The 18,218-nt window shown below is 41.9% G+C and overlaps 1 protein-coding gene and 2 pseudogenes across 3 annotated transcripts; 1 reads left to right on the top strand and 2 right to left on the bottom strand.

Annotated features, from left to right (window-relative positions):
- Window positions 1-105: 105 nt before the first annotated feature.
- Window positions 106-2,800, bottom strand: LOC310777774 (polyubiquitin pseudogene; annotated as a pseudogene). The gene is made up of 3 exons: window positions 2,525-2,800; window positions 2,153-2,243; window positions 106-215 (listed from the first exon to the last, which is right to left on the bottom strand). The product of its transcript is annotated as a polyubiquitin pseudogene (transcript).
- A 2,862-nt stretch (window positions 2,801-5,662) lies between these two features.
- On the bottom strand, window positions 5,663-6,181 carry LOC310777775 (annotated as a pseudogene). The gene has a single exon. The product of its transcript is annotated as an uncharacterized misc_RNA (transcript).
- An 8,426-nt stretch (window positions 6,182-14,607) lies between these two features.
- LOC310778353 (all-trans-retinyl ester 13-cis isomerohydrolase-like) lies at window positions 14,608-16,973 on the top strand (the record flags this gene model as incomplete). Its single annotated transcript, XM_083638751.1, has 5 exons — window positions 14,608-14,727; window positions 14,859-15,001; window positions 15,742-15,868; window positions 16,084-16,198; window positions 16,557-16,973. 5 exons carry the CDS (start codon window positions 14,608-14,610, stop codon window positions 16,778-16,780), a joined length of 729 nt encoding a protein of 242 aa, XP_083494877.1. The 3' UTR covers window positions 16,781-16,973.
- Between the last annotated feature and the right edge of the window lie 1,245 nt (window positions 16,974-18,218).

The raw sequence follows: 18,218 nt of genomic DNA on the forward strand, positions 1-18,218 counted from the left end.
ATTGCCCCCCTCTCCCCCGCTGGTCAGCTTTCACATTACAACATTTCTTCCGCGCTCGGGAACGGAACGGAATACGGCTGGAGTGTATCTTCGCCCGTGTGTTTTCTATGTGGTTCGGTACGGTTGGGCGTTGACATTCGAAAGGGTTCCATTCCCGGCGGGCACGTCAAAGCGTTCCTCAGATGATCTTTTCAAGTGGACCCTGTCACGGGACGCTGTTCCGCACCCGGGCACGGAACGCAACGTTCACACTCATGGAACCAACCGCACCTGGGGTCAATTTGGGGACAAGCGTGCTCGGTTGCGCCCCCGGGTCCCCAGTGTGAAAGCACCCTTAATCTCTGTAGATTATGACATATCTAGACAGAATATTTTAATTGCACACTTTCTCTCTGGTTGAAAATGCTTCGTGTCCTGTGATTGTGCCATCCTGATGGCCACTCTAGCCTGCCACTGATATGGACTGCATGTCAGAAAAACAAATAACTTAGTTTGGATATGACTCCGCCCTTAATGTGCACCTGGTTCTGCTTGCTTGACGATCTCTGATTTCTTGTGCTTTGTATTCACCTTTAGCTGTGTGATTGTTTCCTCTCTGAGGCGTTACTGAACACTATATGTGAATTGTCATTAGGGTGAGTATAGCCTAACTCTCGTGACAGTACAAAACAATGATCATGACATTATTGTGATTCTTGTGTCTTTTTTTACCTTTGAATGTCCTATAGCTGTTTCTCTTCAGGGAGCTATGGTAAACATGGAATAGAGGTCTTCTCCTCCCCTCTCTTCCCCCTCAAATCTGATCAGCTTGTCTTGTCTGTACTGTACACTCAGCCCAAACAAACAAGCCCATCCAGTTTATAAAGTATTCAGAAATGACATTCACGAGTATAGCTTTTGACTGACAAATAACCTTTGTAGTGAACTTATCTCTGTTTGGAATAATAAAGTGGCTAAACAATTTATTTGTAGTAACTAAATTTGTCATATAATGTCAGGCATGATATAATTAAGGTGATTTGATTTATTCAGAAGGTATTATGGATATATGAAGGGATTGGAAAATATGTATTATTAAATGTGATACATATCTTACTGGGCATCAGTGAAAGACTCTTTATAGCTTCTTCTGTTCCTGCTAAATGTTATAAGAAAGGTGCTAAACAACAACTACTAGAACATAAAAGTGTCACATTGATCTGAGGCACCCATAATTGTATATCAAGGGGAAACAAGCTACATTGTGTTGTTTACTAGCAGGAGACGCAGAAAATCTTTGGACTAAAAATCATGTGGGTTTTTCCTCTTGTACATCAAAGAGATTGACTGTTGAGAAAAATAGTACATTTTAAAAGCACAAACATTTGTAATGTCACAAATGCCATGGAACCATCTATTGAAAACTTTATCTAAACAATATTTTTGTGGGTGTGTTTTGAAAGTCATGTTGAGACAACACCAAGGAGATTGCCAACATGTTTTTCTCAATAGATTTTAGAACCTTATGATCTCTAACCAAACCTCATATACGGCAACCATTTTAGGGCATCCTCCTCCATCAGAGTATTGGCTATCATCCCTCAGTCTAAGCGTTGTCAGTTCTTGTGTCTCATCACTCCTCACATCTCACACGAAAACATTGTCATTCCTCCTGCAACGTGCCTCACTTATCACCCAAACTAGCTGTCAGTCATCACTCCTCACGTCTCACATGATTGTGTATTGTGCGATGACTGACATTTGAGGAGTGAAACAGTAATGCAGGAAGAATGACAGCGTTTTCGTGTGAGGACTGAAGGTGTTTCAGAGCACACTCGATATGGTTTAGTAGGAGACACAAGAACTGACGATGCCCTAAAATGGTTGACGTACTCATGCTGTAGTTGAACCTCCTCAGATACAGAATTCACTACCATGACACTAGTTATCCAAAACTTATATTAAAAGTCATAAAGTTTTGGGTAAAGTGAAATGACTAAAAACCCAATGAAAGAGACAAAAATCATCATCAGGAATGCTCAACATTTATTGAAACTTAATGGAATGAGTGAAAGCAGGTTAAGGGAGGAGGGAATTCAATGGAAGAGAATGTTGGAACATGGTTCTAAGCAGAAGCCAGAAGCTGCTCAGTTTCAAACGTGCAGCTGTTTACCGCCGAAGATCAGATGCTGCTGGTCAGGAGGGATGCCTTCCTTGCCCTGGATCTTGGCCTTGACGTTCTCAATGGTGTCACTTGGCTCAACCTGTAACGAGTTTGGCTGCGTATTAGCTTACATTAGCTTTAGGAAAATAGGCTGCTCTGGATAGCAAGAGGGATTTACATGTAGGATGACATAGTTTTAACACCAAGTCGTTACAGAAGATTCAAGCTACTTGTCAGAGATTAGACTGGGAGTGGCATTCAAACTGTTGTTGTAACTCGGTCTCAGTATAAACAAGAGGCGCCACCCAGTGACTTAATCTGTTACTGCAACCAAACAATGTTCCAAAAAGCACAGTAGGTATATTTGCGCCTGTTACAGACCTCCAGAGTGATGGTCTTGCCAGTCAGGGTCTTCATGAAGATCTGCATGCCTCCCCTCAGACGGAGCACCAGGTGGAGGGTGGACTCTTTCTGGATGTTGTAGTCAGAGAGGGTGCGGCCATCTTCCAGTTGTTTGCCGTCAAAGATCAGACGCTGCATTTCAGGACGGATGCCTTCCTTGTCCTGGATCTTGGCCTTGACTTTCTTAATGGTGTCACTTGGCTCAACCTCCAGAGTGATGGTCTTGCCAGTCAGGGTCATCACGACGATCAGCATGGTGACACTGTGAGATGAAACCAAAATGAATGGAGTGGAAACATAAAATGCAAAAAATTTTAAGCTAAAATGGTCTTACTGTATTGCTATCTGGCAAAAAATGGTGTCTTGACAAATGACAACTTGTCACATATAGCATGTCATAGTCTCTCCCCAGGCTCAAATATTATGTTGAATCACTGCACTCCACATAGAGCGAGATATCTGCAGCATGCAGTAACGTGTCAGCATAAGAACTCTCTGGCGTTGAGACTATAGCATCTGACTGTGTTGGTTCACAAAGCCAGGTCACTTGTTGGAAGTCCCTTGCGTGCTTCGCTCACTTCTATCCCCATCCAGAACATATTAACTACCAGGCCCGCTAGACCTCGCAGAACTAGAGGTGTTAACTCCCTGAACCATAGAGTTATTCTATCTCCATCAGATACGATAGCTGCTGATTCTTGTGATATCAGTGTTAAACAGTGTTGGGTGGTAATAAATTATTAAGTAATATATTACTGTAATATATTACTTTCCTCAGTAACAAGTAGTGTAACAGATTACAATTTCCAAAACAGTAATAATATTAGTTAATAATTCACTTCAAATTACTGCATTACTTTCTCCAGCGCTGGCACAGGTTAAAACCAAGTGTGGACTCCACACTTAGTTTTAGAGCTGATTCAAGTTAATGTTGCAGGGCTATTTGTGACACAAACTTGTTATGCAAACATGTACACTGTATTGATGCCTTGGCACTTGTTGGCCTGTTTTTCATCTTGCCAACATTTTGTTTGGGTCTACCTGTTGGCCCCTGTTGCAGATTCTACAACTGCGTTATTAAAAACAGAAGCTGTTTAAAAGATTGTGTCTCGTCATCACTTTGAGTCAGGTGTGCTCTTCATCAAGCAGGTAACTTTTATGGATGAATTCATAGGCTGGAGGGAAAAAAGATAGTTTGAATCTTTAGCTGCTGAATCTTTATGAGAAAGGACACAATTAGAAATGGTGTGGGGTGCAAAAGTAATGTAATGAGTAGTGTAACAAATTACTGTTGGCAGAAAAGAGTAATGATGGTACATTATCCCATGCTTTTTGGTTTTGCCCTTTACTTTCCGGATTCTGGGCTAAGATATTTACTCTAAGGCCTACAAAGTAGCCCTTCAGCCAGAGACAGAACTCGCCATCTTCGGCTGCTCAGAATCCTCGCTGTTCCTCCCTGTGCAACAGTGTCTGACACAGTAGACGACTGTCGCCAAGAGACTTATTCTTAAGGAGTGGAAGTCCCCCTCTTCACCTTCCTTTCAGCTGTGGCTGACGGACATGATCTCGGTTATACATATGGAGAGACTCCGGTTTCTGAGGATCAATTCACTTAAGAAATTCTCTGAGGTCTGGGATCCGTTTCTGGCCTATTTGGACGAGGTTAGAGGTGACTGATGACTCGCCTGGTTGACTCTTTTTGGACCCCTTGCGCAGGATCCCACGCACATTTCCTGCAAGTACATTGAGACTTTACGTGGCTGGTATCACCATGCATGTTGAAAAGTTGATATATTTTTGTTTTGTCTTTGCTTGAGCCTGTTGTTCTGTTCTGTTTTGAAAATTGTAAAATAAAATATATATATATAAAAAGAAAAGTAAAAGAGTAATGACTAATAAATTACATGTTTTAATTAACCCAACAGCCCAACATCGGTGTTAAAATTGCATTGTAATGTTGACTCTTCAAACCTGGTCTGATGGAAACTTGGCTGACAAGGAGCAGCTAGTTGATTGAACTGTCCCCCAAAAGTTACAAGTTAATTAACTCCAAGATGGCCGTGGTAGGGGTCTAGCTGTTGTTTTTGGAGCCACTTCACTTCAAATGTAGCTCTGTAAATGTTGGTGTTTTCTCCACTTCTGAAATACTAGCTTGCTTTCCCTCGGTCACTCAGACAAAATCAATTGTGGGCGGGAGCCAGGCTCTTTCTCGCCGAGAAGAGCCTGGTGACGCGAGGTTAAGGGAGGGGAGGGAGGGTCAGAAAGGAGGGAGGGTCAGGCAGAACGGCGCGCCCCCTCATTGGACAAGCCTGCCGTCAGTCAACTAGCACTGTGGGCGGGGCTTGACTGTAAAGGATTATGGAGGCTATTAGGGAATGTGGCGTGTGAACTTTCAGTTCGTTTTCAGATGGAGTTTAATTACACGCTTTGTTGATGTTTTTTATTTATTTATTTTTGTTCAGTTTAAAGGTGCAATGAAGCACGATTTTTAGTCGAGTCAGTCTTGTTTAGAATCAGAATCAACTTTATTGGACAAACACATACAAGGAGTTTGACACACAGAAAAAACCAAAAGGCATGCATGCATAACTTAAAACAAACAAGGCACAGATCAGATAGGCTACATTTAAACATTTACATTAACTAAGTATATAGGCCTACAATAATAAGTGTGCGAAAACTAAGTGTTTATTTCTGATTCTGATTCTGATATCATACATGGTACACATACACATCATAGGCTACTGTAATCCATATATAATTTAGTAGCCTACATCAGTGGTTCTCAAAGTGGGGTCCGGGGACCCCCGGGGGTTCCAGGGGGTCCCCAACAAATGCCAATCCATTGTCCCACTGACCTTGGAAGTAGGAAGTTTCTGTAATGTCGCCCCTGGTTCCGACTAATGCCACCATCTACTGGTCCTATTTTTTATGATGAAATATTTGCCTTGCATTGTGCAAAAATCTGATGCTAAAAAAAAAGTGACTGGAGAAATATTGTCCTTGACAGAATCAAAAGGTAAATATTAAAAAGGTCCCAAGATAACAAACCACCATGCTCAGGACAGATTGGTCTTCTCCCATATCCTCAGGAACTCCTGGTCTTCTCCCATATCCTCAGGAACTCCTGGTCTTCTCCCATATCCTCACAAACTCCTGCTCGTTGATCTCACCGTCTCCGTCCAGGTCTGCCTCGTCAATCATTTCCTGCAATTCTTCATCCGTGAGGTTCTCGCCTATGTCCTTGGCAACTCTCTTGAGATTTTTGAACGAGATTTTCCCCGTACCATCATCATCGAACAACCGGAACGCCTTTAGTATTTCTTCTTTGGGGTCTCTCTCACTCATTTTTGGTGTCATCATACTGTGAAAGTCATTGAACTCAATTGTTCCAGAGCCCTCCTTGTCTATATCCGCAATCAGCTTCTTGAGTTCTTCTTTCTTTGGTTCAAACCCGAGAGCTCGCATTGCAAACTTCAGTTCCTTCACATCTATTGTGCCTGTGCCATCGGTGTCAAACAGATCAAACGCTTCCCTGATCTCTTGTTTTTGCTCCTCTGTCAGTTCGGGTCTGGGTAATAACGCCTTGTTCCTTTGGTTGGTGGAGGGAGTGGGCTTTCGGTAAACAGAAGCCATTTCAAATATGGTTTGAGCCAGGAACCTCTTTGCTGTTTGGTGATCCCAGGTCAACAAGCATTTCACTGGTCCTATTTATACCACCAGCAGGGGAAGATTTATGACATCACTGATGATGTCACAATGCATTAGTAGAGAGGGATTCATGACATCACTGATGATGTCATCAATGGAAAAAGAAGATACCCTTCATTCCGATGGCCATCATCATCATCGAGTGCTCTAGTGAGATCAGAATCGGGGTCGGGGGTGGGGCTCATGTCAGTGGGAGGATTCGGCTGTGCTCGGGGGGGTATTGGGGCGGTTGGTAGAGTCCTGACTAGAGGGGGTTTTCAGGCTTTGTTTGATGTGGCCAATGGCAGTTGGGAAGAAGTTGTTCTTGTGGCGAGAGGTTTTGGCCTTGAGGTTGACAGATCTAATTTTTCAGTTTTATACAGATTAGGAAAGTGCAGATTGTAAACTTTCAATTGATCTCTCACACATTGAAATCTGAAAATAATTGAAGATCTGCTTATGTGAATGTTCACTCCTAAAATCTGAGAACATTGACCTGAAAGCTGGAGATGTTTTTCACACCCCTGGCAGGCAGGTATGGGTGTGTGAACATTGCTCCACGTAAGAGATAATGTATATTGAGGCGGTGATTACGGGGGAAATAATGACCGACAGGTGATGATTGAGCCCGACGCGCAGCGGAGGGCTTAATGATTCACCTGAAGGTCATTATTTCCCAGTAATCACCGCCTCAATATACATTATCCCGCTTAGAACACGGCATACAACTAAATCATTCAATAATCTGACAAAAATAATTATTCAAATAGATTTTTTAATAGCGTTTTCAACGACAAAGCGGTTTCATTCGTAATTGGCACACAAGACACCACAGCTGCAACTGGTTGGCCTAATTAGTAGTGTCTGCAGACAAAATGCTCTTATCAACTGATTAATCCAGGTGTGGCAGAGCAGCGGTCGGTTGTCGAGAAATAATGACCGGTGAATCTTGTTGATTGACCAACTTGTCCCAATTTCCCCCCGGGGATCATTAAAGTCTTTCTGATTCTGATTCTGATTCTGATTCTGAATCAGAATCGAGTATTCAAGAGAGCCGTGTTCTAAATTATATTAACCACTTGCCGCCAGCTGGCACAACCCAGTGGCAAACAGCCGCTTCTCTTAGGTCAGTGCTTTTCAAAGTGGGGTCGAGGGACCCCCAGGGGTCCTTGTTAAAGTTGTGTGAAGTGTTGCAGTTTTGTGTGGATCTATGCAGTAAGAAGTACAGCCTGCCTATACTAGAGTGAGACACACAAGGCTGGCTCTATAGGGTCCCATATGAAGGCTGGAAAAAAAACGTACAACATAATCGATTTCTGAAACAGTACAAAAGATAAATTAAACCTGAATTGAGCTGATAGAGTCCTAAAAGTGACTCGTTTAAGGTTTATGGAGTGTCTAGCTATCTTAAAGTATGGAGGAGCAGTTAGAGTTCAAAGAGGGCATGGTTTCACAGTGAACTGCTGTTTAAAATTAACAGCAGTTGCCCCCAGAAGCTGTAGAAGCCATTTACAAACATCCCTCAAAATGACCAAAATACTTTAGAATTGATATTGAATATTCTTGCAATTTCTGCGGACCAGAAAAAGAAACAATATGTAATTTATTTGATCATTGTGTGTAGGCTATATACCATTAAGTATATATATATATACTATATACCTTATATATAGGCTATAGGCTATACCTTATACCTTATACCTTATACCTTATACCTTATATACCTTATATAGGCTATATACCTTTTTCTATACACTTTAGATTCAATTTAAGACCAAAACTTTGTGGAAACTGTGACCTTGAAACCAGCATTTTTTTTAAAAACCAATAAAAAAAGAAGCCGGTTTGAAAGCCGTGTTCATTTCATAATATGATTTGTGAGATGTTATTGTACAGTGAATGATCTGACTGTTGACTGACACACAGTGGCTGCTGTGGGATTCAACTTGTGACTGTTCTGTTACTGGAAGGTTTCTCTGCTCTAATAAATGCTGCCCTCTGCTGGGCGTTCTGACTCATTACATACTGGCAGTAAACATGCAGGCAAAAAAGAAACGATTCACATTTTTGAAATTGTACTTTTGCAATTGCATTTACGACAGGAGGAAATTCAAATATCAATGTATTTTAGAGCAGTGATTCTCAAAATTTTTCATATTAAGGACATTTTGTCTCTCAGGTCCACATTTGAGGATTTAATATTGTCAATTATATATATATATATATATATATATATATATATATATATATATATATATATATATATATATATATATATATATATATATATATATATATATGTATATATATATATATATAGATATATAGATATATAGATATATAGATATATATATCTATATATCTATATATATATAGATATAATTCCTGGAATCTGCGTTTGACAAAAACAAGTATCGTCGCTACATCTTCAGTTCAGTCAAATAGCCTAGCCTTCCTGGCAGACAAACGCCTCTCCCCCTATTCTCCAACACAGGCCCTCTGCGTAGCACAGCACTCAGCTGATAAGCTGTTCACTGACCCTGAGCCTCGGAAATTGTAACCAAACTGGGTAACACTTTACAATAACGTACACAAATACTGTAGTAGTTAGTAAACTAATGCATAGTAGCTAAGGAATAATTTGTCATTAGTCAATCACTAGTTAATCATAGTTAATGAGTAGGTAGTCATTAGTTAATGATTAGTATCTAAGTTCCTGAGTAGAGTAGCCTAGTTAATCTGCGCTGCGCAATACATTTATTACAAAATGCGTCAAACGCTATTACATATTGTGTTGAGGCGATTTATTACATATTGCGCATATTATATTATGATTCTCTTAACTGGCAACCACTTAGGAGACATTTTCATTGGTTACTTTTTGTTTTCAAATGCATTCACTTTAATTATCCTTTGTGTGTGTGTGTGTGTGTGTGTGTGTGTGTGTGTGTGTGTGTGTGTGTGTGTGTGTGTGTGTGTGTGTGTGTGTGTGTGTGTGTGTGTGTGTGTGTGTGTGTGTGTGTGTGTATGTTACTGGAACACGGTCACAATCTGGCCCTCTTTGTAGCGAATAATTTCATCAAAGATGCCGATCCCTGCGTGATGTTCCGCAGAGGAGTGTGTTTTGATAGAATAAGCCAAACAGCCACAATGCACAAGGTCGCACGCACGCACGCACACACACGCACGCACGCACGCACGCATGTATGAGGGGTGGATTGTGCCATTGATGTACTCACAGAGCAGCCACTCGTGTCGAACGTCGCCTACCCCCACGTGTGAGAAGCTACGTGACGTGTGCCGTACGTGTCCATCGTCGCCTACTCATACGTGTGAGAAGCTACGTGACGTGTGACGTGCGTCTGCAGTAGAGCCAAAGTTACGCCCACTTCCTGTTTAAGCAAACGCACCAGAGCATTCGTCCGCCATTCTTTTTTCCATCAACATTTTGTAAAATGTTTACAACAATCGTACAACAATGATTCGGGTATATTTAGAATCATGAAAGACCATTTCACCCGCCAAAACTGGTGGGTGAATGGCTCTGGTGCATTATGCCTAATCCGGAATTTGGCGTGACTTTGGCTCTCATCCTGCCTCTAGTGTCTGTGTGATTGTTGAAACAATAAACAATAGTCCCGTGCAGGGGCGGACTGGGATCATAATTCAGGCCGGGCATTAGATACCAAGCAGACCAGGCTGATACGGGCCGACACGCGTGCCGGCGAAAAATTTGGGCCGTTTGAAGCTCAATTTGGGCCGTTTGAAGCCCAATTTGGGCAGTTTGAAGCCAGATTTGGGCCGTTTGAAGCCCAATTTGGGTCATTTAAAGCCAGATTTGGGCCGTTTGAAGCCCGATTTGAGCCGTTTGAAGCCCAATTTTGGCCGTTTGAAGCCCAATTTGGGCCAAGTCCAATTTTACAATGAGATGCACCCACTTTAAACCTGAATAAAGTAATAAAACCACTAGTAAACCAGTAGACGGCGCCTGGCCTGCTGTTCAGTAAATAAAAAAAAAAAAAAAAAAAAAAAAAAAAAAAAATCTTTTTTTGCAGGCCAGGCCACCGGGCATTTGCCCGACTTGCCCGATTATGCAGTCCGCCCCTGGTCCCGTGATTCCCAACCTTTTCCATATCAAGGACCCTAATCCACATTAAGATCAGGTTTTGTCTCATCGTACCCAAATCATAGATATATTTTAATTTAGATGATTTTGTGCAGAATTCCATGATCATTCTTGTAGGCTACATTCTGTAATTTATTTTAGGTTCCTGTAGGCCTACATTAAGTAGGCCTAATCGTGGAGTTTAACATTAACAATTATAGCCCTCCTTAATTTTAACTATTATCATAGTATTGTTATCATTGTTGTTGTTCAAAATGTAGGCTACAATACAAATATTTTGGGAACATTGCCAGCCAGGCAGACTGAATGTAAATGTAGCCAAACTAATGGAACAGGGGGTCAGCATTTACAACTAGTCTTGTAGCTTCACTACTGAAGTCCTGTTGACAGTGATTGGAATTTGTTTATCACCACCCACTTTCAATGGACCATTGACAACCCAGCCTAGGAGGGTTCTCACTGCATATGGCCCATCTCCTTGACTATTAATGACCTCCCAGGGCTCCATTAATTTAGGTGCATTTGTTCCAATCAACATTCCTATATCGCTGTTTATTTCTGGAAGTTTCACCTTTTTTAGATACTCCCACTTCAGTAGGTCCTTTTGGCTGGGTATGTTCTCTTTAGTCACAGGTATGGATTGCTGTGTGAATGCCTCTGGTAGTGGAATGAATGTCTGGCTGTCTATTCCACTCCCATCCAAATTTGAAACAAGTGAACAGTGAACAGGCCTCTCTTGACCCATGGTACGTAATAGGATTTTTGTTTTCCTATTTTCAGTGCCCAGTTGTTGAGCGAGCTTCTCAGTACAGAAGGTGGCATTGCTACCCTGGTCAAGAAAAGCATAAGTCTTTATAACTTTGTTTCCGTTAGTTGACTTGACTTGAATAGGCACAATAGCTAACACACACTCTTCTCCGGCCCCAGTAGACGTGTTGAATGAGACAACAGCATTGCCTGTTGCTTTCTCTTCTGTGTGTTTTGTTCCTGTTCTGATTGCATTCTCATTTGTGACCTTGTGAAGTACAGTGGGATGTGTTTGATTACACACTGTACATGTGAGGCGTTTTGTACAAGTCTTATGTGTCCTTTGTTTAAACAACCGAAACAGATTCCCTTTGCCATAAGAAAGCTGATCTTTTCTTTCTGCAGCTTCTTCTGAAGTGAAGGACATCTCTCCAGGTTGTGCTCCTGGCTGCAAAATAGACACATTGAATTAATGAGCTCTGTGATGTTCAACTGAGGCTTGTGTTGTTTAACTGGTCCTGAATTCAACACTGGCACAACACTGGTGGCTTAGCTGCTGGGTTTGGGTCTTTTCTGTATGTTACCACTCTTGCTTGCACTTTCACTTCGGTGGTCTTGAATATTTCCAAACACAGGATCAGTTGTGATCTTGACTTGTTTTTGGATTAACCTTACAAGATCAGTAAACTTTGCTCTACTGTTGCGTTGCTCTTGTATGTCACAGGCATGAGACCTCCATCTTTCTCTTAATTTAAATGGAAGCTTTGAAATTAGAATTCTCATATTTGAGGCCAAATCCAGCTCTTCCATATATTCCATTTCCTCCATTACATTACGGCATCCGACAAGAAATAAGGAAAAAGCTTGTAGGGCCTTGGAATCTTCTGCTTTAATACTAGGCCAGCCCAGGGCCTTCTCCATGAATGCAGAGGAGATCAGATACTAATTTCCAAAGTTTTCTTGGAGCAGATTTCTAGCTCTTCAGTAACCTTTGTCGGCATCCATATGTTGGCAGCTTCTGACCAAGTCTTGAGGTTGCCCTCTAGTATATTGTTCGAGATAATAAAGCCGATCTCTCTTGTCCTGTGTTTTACTCTCTATATTGTGCTCAAATGCACTAATAAATGAAATGATGTGTACTGCATTGGATCTCCATTAAACAGTGGGATGTCCTTTAGAGGGAGAGTAGAGAGGTGTTGCTGTTTTATCAACATGCCTGTGATTTCATTTTGTTTCTGTAGGATGTCATGAAGGTCATGATCCTGCAGAGTGACATTCCTGGTGTGATCGCTCCTCTGTGAGGCTTGTGAGACAGCCTGTTTGGTGGTATAGTTGTGGATAAAACACAGGCAGACTTGAGTCAAAACCACCAAGCACTCCACTCACTGTATTCATTCCTTGTTGCTCTGTGTCAACATTGCTTCTCTCTGCCATGTTAGATGCAATGAGTGGTGGTCGGCTTACAAACTGATCTTTTTGCCGCACATCCTGCACCTTAGTGTCCTTTTTGCCATCAAACTGGACACCAGCTCCTTCAAATTCTCCTCTCATTTCTTTAAAATAGTCATCCATGCCGGTGTCAGTGTCAGCAGCCCTCAACACAGAGAGCTTTGCAGTAGTGGCAGCAAGTTGTGATTTAAGTTCAAGAGTTTCTCTCCTTTTTCGTATTTGCTCCATTTTTTTATTCAACATTTCCTCCTCTTCCTCTAAAGCATGTTTTTCTGCTAAAGCTGCCATTTGAGCCTCCAATGATGCCTTTTCAGCTTCAGCACAGACACGGGCAGAAGATGTTTTAGACACACATGATGAAACACTGTCACCCACATCTTCAGTCTCAAGCTCAAGCTCAGCTCGTCTTGACTTTAATGCTTTATCTGCACCAGCCATCCATTTGCGTGCTTGTGACATAAATTGCATGATGTGTTGCATCTTTGGTTCATACCAGCTTGCTTCATCCTGTTTTGCATCCTCCTCAGACATCCAAACTGTGCAGCTGCTCGTGCAGTTTCCTGAAATCAGTCAATTGCTCATTGTACTGGTCAAAATGTTGTGTGACCTCTGGCAGATTTTTATTATCACTCAGGAGTTCATTGATTGTATTCAGTTTACGAGTGAGGTGACCAAGCATTGCTTTTCTGGATCCATACATTTTGGTAACCTGTTCCTCAGGCTCCAAGGCCTTTCCTTTTGGGCCTTTCTTTTCCTTTTCAGATTCCATACTCTGTGTTTGCTTTATGCTGCTTAAGCTTAGCCCCTCCAGAATCCTCTTCACTCATGTTATACGAATGTCAATCAAACACAATTTATCAACAGAGAGCACACTTGCATTGTGTTACATCATAGATGTTCCTTGTCCATTTTCCAGTTAGCGCATAGCATCCAGAAACATCCTGTTTTTTTTTTGTTTTGTTTTTTTATTTGTTTATTTGTCAGGGACAATGCAAGAATCATTGTAACAAGTTACAAGAACATGAAACATATGCGATGCATATAGGATATCTAGCCAAGGCTAATTTGCAATCCCTGTCCCTGGGTAGGCTTTTCTAATAAAAAACATAATCTAAACAAAGTGCAAACATAAAAATTGTGACACGATCATACAAAATTTACAGTAGAATTATGCTACTACATCATACAAGATTTACAGTAGAATTACACAACTACATCGGTGATCAATGGTCGCAGGTTTGATTTTGCTTCAGCCAGTGTTTCACCTTTTCATTAAAGCTTTTCAGATTAGTTTGCATTTTTATTTCTGTTGGTAGGGAATTCCACATGTGTATCCCTTTTACTGAAAAGGATGACTGACCGAAGGTAGTTTTGCGTTGGGCCACTCTACAATTGCCATTCGCTGATCCCCTTGTGGCAATTCTGTTGCTGTTTATTTTTGTGACATATGGTGAAAGTACGGCTGGGACGAGATTATTCACACATTTAAAAATCAATTTGACAAATGAAAACTTAATGAAGCTGTCCAAACTGAGCAGCTTGTACTTGTGTAGAATTTTACAGTGGTGCCATTTCATTTGTTTTCGATCCATTATTTTCAGTGTTCAGTTTCACCACATTGCTGTCACCATGGTTACCAAGAGGCACATTCAGGTCGTTCAGACTTCAACACAGTTTAGAGGACTTGAGAAATCATTTCTGTATCTAATCCTTCCTTATATAAAAGTAAGTGGGTTCTGCAATTTTTGTCATGTTTTTGAGTACACTCGGGCAATTGTGATGTCACTGAGGATGTCACTATGACATCATTGTGATGTCACTGATGATGTCATAAGACGGACATCAGTGACGCAGCAGCTCGAGCTGCAGGGTGGGCGAGCCCGCACAGCGGGCGAGCCTAGGAATCGAGCGTGCGAGATGCCTAGTTCATAAAGATGCAAAAGTTCTGTGTACTTGTGAAAATGTACCTGTAGCTGTAGAAAGGGATTTACTGTATATAGTGTATATATTCTGGTCTTCATCTGTCTGTCTGTCTGTCTGTAGTTTTGGTATGACAGACAACTACTTTGTGTTTGTGGAGCAGCCGGTGAAGATCAACCTGCTCAAGTTCCTGTCTGCCTGGAGCATCAGAGGAACCAACTACATGGACTGCTTTGAGTCCAACATGGGGGTAAGTGTGTGGTGTGTCTGTGTGTGTGTGCGCGCGCGTGCGTGCGTGCGTGCGTACGTACGTACATACATGTGAGCCCCTGCATTTTTCCTCATATATGTGTTATGTGTGTGTGTGTGTGTGTGTTGTAGACATGGTTCCACCTGGCCAGTAAGGAACCAGCCAGTTATTTGAGCAGCCACAGGTTCAGAACTTCAGCCTTTAACCTCTTCCACCACATTAACTCCTATGAAGACCAGGGCTTCATCGTCGTCGACCTCTGCACCTGGAAAGGGTACGGTCCTGTGTGTGTGTAAGGCGCAGATTAGCCATTGCTTTGTGGTAGTTTGTAACACCTGTACCACAGCATTGCCTGTTTGTTTGGGTTGGTGTGCTGGTGCAGCTAGTTGAAATGCTATACCAGCAGTTCATTTGACTTCAGCGCCTTCATGACACAATTTACCTTTTTCACAACAGGCATTTTGTGTCTCAAAAGGAGGGTCAACTCAGGTGCAACCAAAATATTAATGAGGGTTTCCAACTTCCAATCCATTTAGGTGTTCCAGTGCTGGGGCCCTCATTAATGTTTTGGTTGCACCTGTGTTGAAAATGACTGCTGTGAAAAAGGGTCATTGGAGGCTTTTTGAACTGTGGCACTGGCTACCCTCAGTGTGGCGGAGCCATAGATGGTACAGTACACATATTCCAATCACCGCCCCAAGAATAACCCTGCCGACTACTAATGATAACAGGAAACGATGTAATCTTATTTATCAGTTTTACAGATGTTTATATTGTAACCTAATATATCAACCAATGAGATTAATTTGTCCCCAGGTCCCACAGGTCCGTGTGCCATTCACACGGACATCAACCCTTGCCCAACCCACCTGTGAGGTGGGCCGCCAAGCCGGGTCGGGCCTTTCAAACACAAAATCAACCCAGGAATATCCCTGGCTGGACCTTGGTGTGAAAGAGGTATATTATACTGTAATTACTCTCTATCTATCTCTATCTCTGTCTCTCTCTCTCCAGTCATGACTTTGTGTATAACTACCTCTATCTGGCCAACCTGAGGGAGGAGTGGGAGGAGGTGAAAGCAGCGATGAAGCCTCCTCAGCCCGAGGTCAGACGATACGTACTGCCACTGGATATACACAGGGTGAGTGCACACACACACGCACAGCACACACGGCACGCACACACAGACACACACACACACACACACACACACACACACTACTGTAATATCATAGGCTCCTAAATGTCCTTAAATGAAGGCTAGTAGGTTGATAATGTAAAAGCAGACTTTAATGGAGGTGGCCACGCCTCCAATGGTGTGTGTGTGTCTGTGTGTGTGTGTGTGTGTGTGTTCAGGAGGAGCAAGGGAAGAACCTGGTATCTCTGCCCTACACCACGGCAACTGCTGTTCTCCATGGAGACGGAACCATCTGGCTGGAACCTGAAGTCCTCTTCTCTGGACCCAGACAAGGTCAGACATGCACGCGCACGCACACACACACACACACACAGACACACACACACACGCACACAGACACACACAGACACACACAGATGCACACATGCCCAGACACAAATGCAGTGTCATTAGACAGACAGACATTGTTAGCCCTTAAGTTTTCATTTAGACTCCCATCTTTTTATATGCACAGCATCTCTGGGCTACAGGTAAAGTCACTTGCTTATAGAACATAATAGACAGTAAACTATAGGTGCAGTCATCTTGGACATGACGGCTTGCCACTTCCTACATTGCAGCGAGGCCAGAGCATTAAATAAAAAATAACCTGAACCTTTACACATGAGCCCTTGTGTTCTTTTTTCATCAGGTGTGGTGAACTGGAAAGTTTTTTCCACCGACTACACGAGGACATACAGGATCCCCTACCAAATCTCCAACTGCATACAGTGCCGAAGATTATATAAAGACACTGAAGGCTACAGGGGGCATGGACAGCGAGGAAAAGTGCAAGGGTTTTACTCGGAGAATGATCTGGCAGGATTTTGCAGTATTGACTGTTTTTATGAAGCTGGATGCACTTTTCACGAGTGAGTGAGTGAGTGAGTGAGTGAGTGAGTGAGTGAGTGAGTGAGTGAGTGAGTTTCCACGGTCATGAGTCAAAACCTGTTCTGAATCTGTATCTGGCAGACTGAAGATGGCTTTGTAGCCGAAACGTTTCTGTTCAGTTTTCTTTCTCTTTTTTCACATGGTAGCACCTTTGTATTATTTTATGGACTATTAAATATATGGCATCTTCACATCCGTGAACCTTTGGAGTGGACATTCCATTTTTTCTTTCAGTGTGTGAGCTTCTCCTGGTTCCTTCCTGAATCTGTATCTAAAATCTTACTATATAATGAAACGTCTGTCCTGTCTGTACAAGCGAAGCAGTGGTTCTATGGAATTGCTTTGAAGCGCGTGTAGCAACTCATAATGTAATAATGGTTTATAATGTAACAACGGCTCATAATGTAATAACTTAAATGTAATAAAAGTTCATAATGTAATAATCGGCTCATAATGTAATAACAGCTTTGCGCATAATGTAATGGCAGAGGTAAAGATGATGATGATAATCCAGCAATTTTCTCATAATATGAGCCATTACATTATGAGCTGTTATTACATTATGAGTGATGCCATTAAGGCTCATAATGTAATAAGTTATTACATTATGCGCAAAGCTGTTATTACATTATGCACTCATGATTTTATTACATTATGAACTTTTATTACATTTAAGTTATTACATTATGAGCCGTTATTGCATTATGAGTTGCTACAGCGCGTATCAAAGCTTCAGTTGCTTTGACATGTATCAAAGCTTCGGTGTTGCTTTGAAGCATCAAGGCTTCGGTATAAAAGTCAGTCGCACTGCCGGAAATTTGTAGGCACGATAGAATAGTGGATTTGATATCGAAAGATATCACCTCTATTTTCAGATCTTCTATTTCACTGTATAAACATTCTACTGTGAAGCCGAGCATGTTCAGTCTGTGTTGTGATGATTCAGATGTTTTCTCTAATATTCCAGCTAACACTCCAGATGTTATTGTCAATGAAAATGAGAGAGAGGTGTTTGTTCTAGAGGTTGGCTGTACCTTTGACCACAGCCTAGAGGAGGCCTTTCTAACCAAGATGCTGAAATATCAACAGCTGCAGCAGACCATCTCACAGCTGGGCTGCAGGTGTAAACTTCTAGTTTTCATATTTGGTAGCCTATGTCATGTCCATAAGCTGGTTGTGAGAGGCCTTCAGATGGCTTGTCTCCCAAAGAGAAGGGCCAAGCAGTTAGCAAGGTATTGTTCAGTATCTGCTATTATTGGTAGATGCTCAATATGGAGGAGGCGCTGCTTTTTGTACCCATGAAGTGGATACTGACCGCTATCTTACCTTACAGTAGAACTGTATCTGTCAATTTGCCATTGTCATCATCCTGTGTGGTGTCATCTTTTGTGTATGCATTAATGTGATCGCCAATTAGGCACTC

The sequence above is a fragment of the Poromitra crassiceps genome (genome assembly GCF_964638095.1).
Source record: "Poromitra crassiceps genome assembly, chromosome: 6".
NCBI lineage: Eukaryota > Metazoa > Chordata > Actinopteri > Beryciformes > Melamphaidae > Poromitra > Poromitra crassiceps.